Source organism: Eptatretus burgeri, chromosome 8 (assembly GCF_056783735.1).
Source record: "Eptatretus burgeri isolate ZD-2024b chromosome 8, Ebu_testis_v1, whole genome shotgun sequence".
Taxonomy (NCBI): domain Eukaryota; kingdom Metazoa; phylum Chordata; class Myxini; order Myxiniformes; family Myxinidae; genus Eptatretus; species Eptatretus burgeri.
Genome location: NC_140968.1, coordinates 83,142,815 through 83,150,314, shown reverse-complemented (window position 1 = coordinate 83,150,314; position 7,500 = coordinate 83,142,815). Strand labels below are relative to the sequence as shown.

At 45.0% G+C, this 7,500-nt stretch overlaps 1 protein-coding gene across 1 annotated transcript in view; it reads left to right on the top strand.

The window, feature by feature from the left end:
- LOC147022172 (rhomboid-related protein 3-like) overlaps positions 1 to 7,500 on the top strand; it is a 66,703-nt gene that overhangs the window by 16,214 nt on the left and 42,989 nt on the right. Inside the window, exons 3-4 of the mRNA XM_085892827.1 lie at positions 5,483 to 5,689; positions 5,982 to 6,103. Coding sequence (XP_085748953.1) covers positions 5,483 to 5,689; positions 5,982 to 6,103 — 329 coding nt within the window. The remainder of the gene's footprint in view (positions 1 to 5,482; positions 5,690 to 5,981; positions 6,104 to 7,500) is intronic.

Genomic DNA, 7,500 nt, shown 5'->3' with positions numbered 1-7,500 from the left:
ACCACCTTAAACCCTCACCACCTTCACCTCTCCTTCTGCGGCCATTCCCGCACCACTTGTGAGCACCGAGCGTCGGGCTGTCCTGGGCTCGTGAAAGATGCGCGCCGAGGCGTGAGTGCAAAATGCGGCCTTTCCGAGGAGAATTCGGATCAGGAATGCTACACGCCCATTTCTGATCCGACCAATCAGCAAGCGCGGGGCGGTTTTGCTCCGCCTCCAGGCGCGTCGGTGTTGAATCGAGACATGCAAATTCTAGGATCAGGGGAGACTTACGCCCCTTTTCACGAAGTCGGGTCACGAAGTCGGGGCACCGCCGCGCTGCCACGTTTGCGGCTCATCACAAAGACACAGGTAGGATCCACCCGGTCTCGCGGACCTGACCGCTCTTTCAGGTCCCGCGCAAATATTGGCCCACAGGCCCCGTCTGCCCCCTTGTCTTTGAGGGTGGCCTTTTCTTTTACTTTTGAGTAAATGTGTTGTTGGCGCCGTCTGTAAAGTATAACTGTTTAAGTGTTGCCGTGTGCTCCCGTAGTCGGTAGTAGATCTGCATTGTTGTGTTTCTTTTGTAGCATTTGATATATGTGCATTCTGTTTAATTGTACATGTGTGCTTTCCGTGTGCCGCGGAATAAATGTGCATCATGTTGAACTGTTTTCCCGTTTCGCTTCGTCTTTTCTTTAATTGAATCTCCATCTTGTTTCACATAAAGGGTTGGTAGTGGGCTTAATACACCCGATAATTAATCGGAACCATCGAGGCCGACGATAACACCGCTCGGTTATCCCAATAGTACGGAACGGGTCGCTTAAGTGGCCCGTATCTGGAGTCAACCTGCGGCGAGGTACGATCGCCCGGTCTACCATCCACGTGGGTACTTAGGTAGGTCGAGTTTGGCGAACAACCCTATCCCACGCGGGGGGCCGATCGGCACGATCGTGGTGAGGCCGAAAGGCCCACCAGTGACTAGCTCCCGGCGTTAGTCCGAGAGGGTCATGACAGAATTGTCCGTCCGGTGGGCGACGTGCCGCGATTCGAGTTCTGTGGCCGTTCGCACGCCGGCGGGCGCGAATTCGCAACAATATAATTATATATATTATATTGTATTACAAGCAGTGTTACCCGGCGTTGCGTGGGTGGGGTACTGATAAATGGGAGAAGCTGGATAGCTGGCATGCCTGAGAATGGGGCAGGTGGATTGGGGGGCAGGAGAACCTATGGGATGAGGGTGGAGTGGGGGGGGACTGTGTAGGGGGCAGAAGAGAGGAGAGCCAGAACATCAGTGGGGCAGGAGAGAGGAGAGCCAGAACACCAGGGGGCAGGAGAGAGGAGGGCCAGAACACCAGGGGGCAGGAGAGAGGAGGGCCAGAACACCAGTGGGGCAGGAGAAAGGAGAGCCAGAACACCAGTGGGGCAGGAGAGAGGAGAGCCACAACATCAGTGGGGCAGGAGAGAGGAGAGCCAGAACATCATTGGGGCAGGAGAGAGGAGGGCCAGAACACCAGTGGGGCAGGAGAAAGGAGAGCCAGAACACCAGTGGGGCAGGAGAAAGGAGAGCCAGAACACCAGTGGGGCAGGAGAAAGGAGAGCCAGAACACCAGTGGGGCAGGAGAGAGGAGAGCCAGAACATCAGTGGGCCAGGGGAGAGGAGAGTCAGAACATCAGTGGGGCAGGAGAGAGGAGAGGCAGTACAACTGTGGGGCAGGAGCGAGGAGAGCCAGAACACCACTGAGGCAGGAGAGAGGAGAGCCAGAACACCAGTGGGGCAAGATAGAGGAGAGCCAGAACACCAGTGGGGCAGGAGAGAGGAGAGCCAGAACTCCAGTGGGGCAGGAGAGAGGAGAGCCAGAACTCCAGTGGGGCAGGAGAGAGGAGAGCCAGACCACCAGTGGGGCAGGAGAGAGGAGAGCCAGAACACCAGTGGGGCAGGAGAGAGGAGAGCCAGAACACCAGTGGGTGAAGGGGTCTTCAAGGTATTAAGTCTCTTTGAGGTCTTAAAGGTCTTTGAGGTCTTCAGGGTCTTCAGAGTCTTGGGGATCTTAACCATATTTTGGGTCCAAAGGGTCTTTGGGGTTTTAAAGTTTATTTGTTGTGTTTGGGGAATTCATTGGTCTTAGCGGCTTTATGGTGGTTGTTCGGGGTCTTTGAAGGCTGATGTTGTGGATGAAAATACATTAGGCCAACCCCCAGGTCGGACTTGGTCTTGTGTGCCACATTTGGTGGTTGTCTGCCCAGCGGTCTTTCAAATAATGTGAACAGACAGACATCTGATGAATCTTATTCATTATATTAGAATGCCATGCCATGGTCGAAGGATGTATTCATCTGCTTTATATACCTTAACATGGCATGCGTTTAAAACATGGAAATTCAAACGGATTTTTGTATTACAGTCGAGTCTTCAAAGGATCTACAGTCTTAAGAGTCGTTGGGTCCTCAGGAACTTTTTGGGTCCTCAGGGACTTTTTGGACTCTTGGGTCCATGGGGACTTTTGGAGGTCTTTGGGAACATTTGGGTCTTCCAGAACTTTTTGGGCTTTTTGGCTCCTTGGGGACTTTTGGGTCCTCGGGAACTTTTGGGGACTTTTAGGTCCATGGGAACTTTTTGGGACTTTAAGATCCATGGGAACTTTTTGCGACTTTTAAGTTCATGGGAACTTTTGGGTCCTCGGGAACTTTTTGGGACTTTTGGGTCCTCAGGAGCTTTTGGGAAACTTGAAATCTCGGAAACTTGAAATGCCCAATCACATTTACTGTCACTGGCGATGGGTACGTTTGTTTGTCACCACATATGATGAAGAGAAAGTTTGGTTGAGTGGTTTAAAGTTGGTCCATGTTGTCTAGGAGAGATGTAGATGGAGTTGTCATTGTTTGGAGGATGGTACAACACACAGACAAACAAGAGGTGGGAGTGGAGGGGAGGTCGCAGCCAGAGCTACTTATTGCGGTTGGGAGGTGTACGATCAGTCCAAGGGCAGTGAGAAATTGAGTTATTGATGTAAAGTGCAACTCTGCTGCCGGAGCGGGGGTTCAGGCCTATCGAATCGGAGGAGATAATAGCCAGGGGGAGACACTGAGGAGTCAGGGACATTATTTGGGAGGAAAGATTCTGTTAAACAGATTATGTCGGGTTTATCGGCAACAGCTTGGTTTGAGAGATGTCAGGTTGGAGCCAATACCTCGGATGTTTGGGGTTCACAGAGTTTGGGATGGGAGTAATTTGGAGGGTGCAGGACGGGGATGAGGCTTTGCCGGGGTAAAGTGAGTGGGAGGCTTTGAGGAGGTGGCGTGAGGGGGAGCATTGAGAGTGGGGTGAGGAGGGATGCAGAAAGTGGGGGACATGAAGTGGAGGGATGCTGATTCCAAATTCCCAAATTGGACAAACATGGATAAACATCATGAGATGGGTGGTAAGAATTTTTGTTGAAGGCAAGAAGAAACGATGTGCTGTAAGTGCGGGAGGGTTGTTAGACCAAGAGCTTAGCTGATGGACAGTTGTGGAAAATAATCTTTGTGAATAAGAAGAGAAATAGACCTTGGTAAAGAAGGAGGAGATGTGGAGTACTCGTAATGGAGAAATAAGGAAAAATGAAGCATTTCAAAATTCTTTTTAAAGGAAGAATGAAGCGGTTATATTAAAAAATGATTCTATTTGGAGATATTGAGAAAAGGAGGAAAAACAATGGAGAACAAGAAGTACAGACAGAAGGAAATTGAAGTAGAATGAGATTGCTCTGGAGTGGAATAATTTTTTGTTTGTTTGTTTGTTTGTTTTTCTTTTTGAAGCGAGCAGGGGGAATCTGATAATATTGAGGAGGCAGAAGTAAAAAGAGGAATACTGAGAAAAAAGTTTCACATCATTTTCACAGTTGCTACCTGAGAAGCGGCTAAAGTAGGCCTTGAACAAAAAGAAAATGAATTCGACAAAGACAGCACGACAAGATACGACAAAACCTGGAACATTGGGTGGGATATAATATAACAGACACACACCGACGAAAATATAACAGAAGAAACTAGAGGGGGAGCACTCGGAAGAGTGCAAAACCTCCGCCGCCAATACTGCTGGGTCACTCAAGTGAACCTTATATCTTATTCATTAAATATGATGTCAACAGTGCTGACAGAGTTATAATTCTTTTCTCCAACATTTTTTTTGCGGAGGGGGGGGTTGGAAATTACTTAAAACATGTAGAAATGCCAAAAAAAGAAATCGAAATTTTGTTGAAAAAAAATGTTTTTTTCTCTAACAATTTTTTTTTTGGGGGGGGGGTTGGAAATCACTTAAAACATGTAGAAATGCAAAAAAATCTATTCTTTGGGGGGGGGTAACAATTTTTTTAGGGGGGGTTGGAAATCACTTAAAATATCTAGAAATGCAAAAAAAAAAATTTTTTTCTCAATTTTTTTTTGGGGGGGGGGAACCAAGTCCAAAATTTAATGGCATGATCCTTGGACCATACCTAACCCCCCCCACCAAGTTTCGTCGAAATCCGTCGAGGAGTTTTTCCATAATACTGTTCACAAGCAAACAAACACAAACAAACAAACAAACAAACAAACAAACAAACAGAAAGGGGTGAAAACAGTACCCTCCATCCATCTTCAAAGATGGCGGAGGTTAAAAATGATTAATCCGGTTCGGAAAACTTTACTTTCACGAGGTTGAAGTGGCAGCACCAGATTCGAACGGCATGTGGAAAAATCTCTGAACCTTGTGAAGGATGAAAAGAGGAATAGTGTTGTGTGATGAAGAACAAGAACATGATTGTGTTTTCCTTCTGATGGAAAAATAAGAAAAGTAAAGCATGTTCAAGTCATATTAAAAGCTTCCGAAATAAGAAACAGATAAATCCAATTTAGACTCAATTTGGAGGAACTGAGAAAAGAAGATGTGAAAGAGGGAACGAAATACAGGCAGAATGAGTTTGTGGCTTTATTGGAGTCTTTTGTTTTTTCCAAGCAAGGAGGTGGAATAAGACAAAGTTGAGGAACATGAAAGGACAACACTTGAGTGCGAAACGAGGTGCGTGGCATCACAGCAGAACCAGAATTTGCATGTCCACAAGCTGAGACCTCAGCGAGTAGGCCAGACATTCCCAGGGACATAAATTTGAGTGCACCACCACAAGGTACTGTTGAATATAAAAAATTGGACAAAAACACAACCAGCAATACAGGAACAAAAATATAACAGCAGGACACGACGGATCGATTTGGTCTCGGATACTTAGATTTGATGAACTGGAAGGAGGTAATGCACGACCCAACGTCGAACACACTCAGACATGGAACCGGAAACCAAAGGTGTGTCATGCCAGTAATTAGGATCGGCAAACGTGTGCTAGCGACTGAGATGTCCTGCCACCCCTTTCCAAGTAGTAACTCAGCTAAACTCTGCCTTGCTTCCATTGTCTTCCTTCCATTGTCTTACCTGTAAGGGTGTTTCAATTGGAATAGAAGTGCAACTTTTTTTTCTGTACAGCAAAACAGGAAACGGCGACCGAGCTTTTGCTTGGCCGTTTGGCTGGGGCACGATGTATCACCAGGGGTTTCTGGAGTACCGAGAGGAGCCTTTTTGCGCTGCATTGGTGCAGACACTCTACCAAAAGCAGCTGAGCGACGCTGGTTCCTGCAAACCTACTCTGGTTGTCCTCCACCATTACTCATGCCAACCCTTACAGTCCTCCAGGTGAGGGACTGCTTTTTATCCCTCTTGTCCCCAATTGGCTTCCAATCAGAGTAGCATGATGGCAATTGTATTGATTTTCTTTTGGATTAAAGGAATCACAAAGTTATTGGTTGTGACATTGTTTTTTGAAGATCATGACCTCTGGCAAAGTTATGGTATTGACTATTGATGGCAAGTGTGAATCTGTTTTTGGAAAAATTGAAAACTTTTACAGGTGGTATTGAACAGTGGGTAAACGAATCTTGCCATGAGCAACGTGGCCAGATGTGTGACTGTTGGCTTACTTCTCCAGGTGCTACTGTTTCTGTACTACATGGCTGGATGGGAAAAATTTCCATACGGCATTTTGAATTATCGGCCTCGAGACCTGCACCAGCCCTGGCGCCTTGTTACTTACGCACTGCTCCATCAAGGGTGAGTATAAAATGCAAAATAATTTACATCATTAATAAATAATAATAACAATCATCATCATGATCAGCATTATCATTCTTCCTATCAAATAAACATTAAAATGAGGTCTACTTATTTATCGAACAAAACATCCATCGGGGGCAATGTTAGTGGAGAGCATTGTAAAGCATGGCATCCTTCAATGTTGATGTTGTTCCCACTGTCTCACTTAGTAAAATTTCACCGTATGTTTTGTAGAGTTTGCCTTTGGGCCTTCGGGCCAATGCTCTTTGAAGTACAAATATTCTTTTATTTGTATCACATTGAATTGACTCATTCAGACTCTTCATAATTCTATAACGACTTTGACAGGTCATGAGATTCCTCCAAAAAATGATGAAGTCGTTATTAAGCTAGGGTGCCAGAAGTGTGTGACTGGGGGGGGGGGGTGGTGGTGGAGGTGGAGGTGGAGGCGAAGTTCCCACAGAATCTAAAAATTATGATAACAATGACATGATGATGCTGGATATTAAACATTAGCTGGAAGCCCGTTGTAAAAATAGTATGATACAGAAATAAAAAAAGGAAGCCTTTTCTTCTTGTACTGGTTGAAAGAGCTCAAAAAAACCAAATCGTATTTCTTGATAGCAAAGATATCGCACATCCTCAGTTCATGTTGGTACCTTACTTCATTTTACACAATGAAAGTACCGATCTTCGGTTCATATTGGCACCTTGGTTCATTTTACACAATTTAAGTACCAATCCTCAGTTCATATTGGCACCTTGGTTCATTTTACACAATTTAAGTACCAATCCTCAGTTCATATTGGCACCTTGGTTCATTTTACACAATTTAAGTACCGATTCTCAGTTCATATTGGCACATTGGTTCATTTTACACAATTTAAGTACCGATTCTCAGTTCATATTGGTACATTGGTTCATTTTATACAATGAAAGTACTGATCCTCGGTTCATATTGGCACCTTGGGTCATTTTACACAATTTAAGTACTGATTCTCAGTTCATATTGGCACCTTAGGTCATTTTACACAATTTAAGTACCAATCATCAGTTCATATTGGCACCTTGGTTCATTTTACACAATTAAATACCGATTCTAGTTCATATTGGTACATTGGTTCATATTATACAATGAAAGTACCGATCCTCGGTTCACATTGGTACATTGGTTCATTTTACACAATTTAAGTACCAATCCTCAGTTCATATTTGCACCTTGGTTCATTTTACACAATTTAAGTACCGATTCTCAGTTCATATTGGCACCTTGGTTCATTTTACACAATTTAAGTACCGATCCTCAGTTCACATTGGTACATTGGTTCATTTTACACAAAGTACCGACCCTTGGTTCACATTGGTACATTGGTTCATTTTATACAATGAAAGTA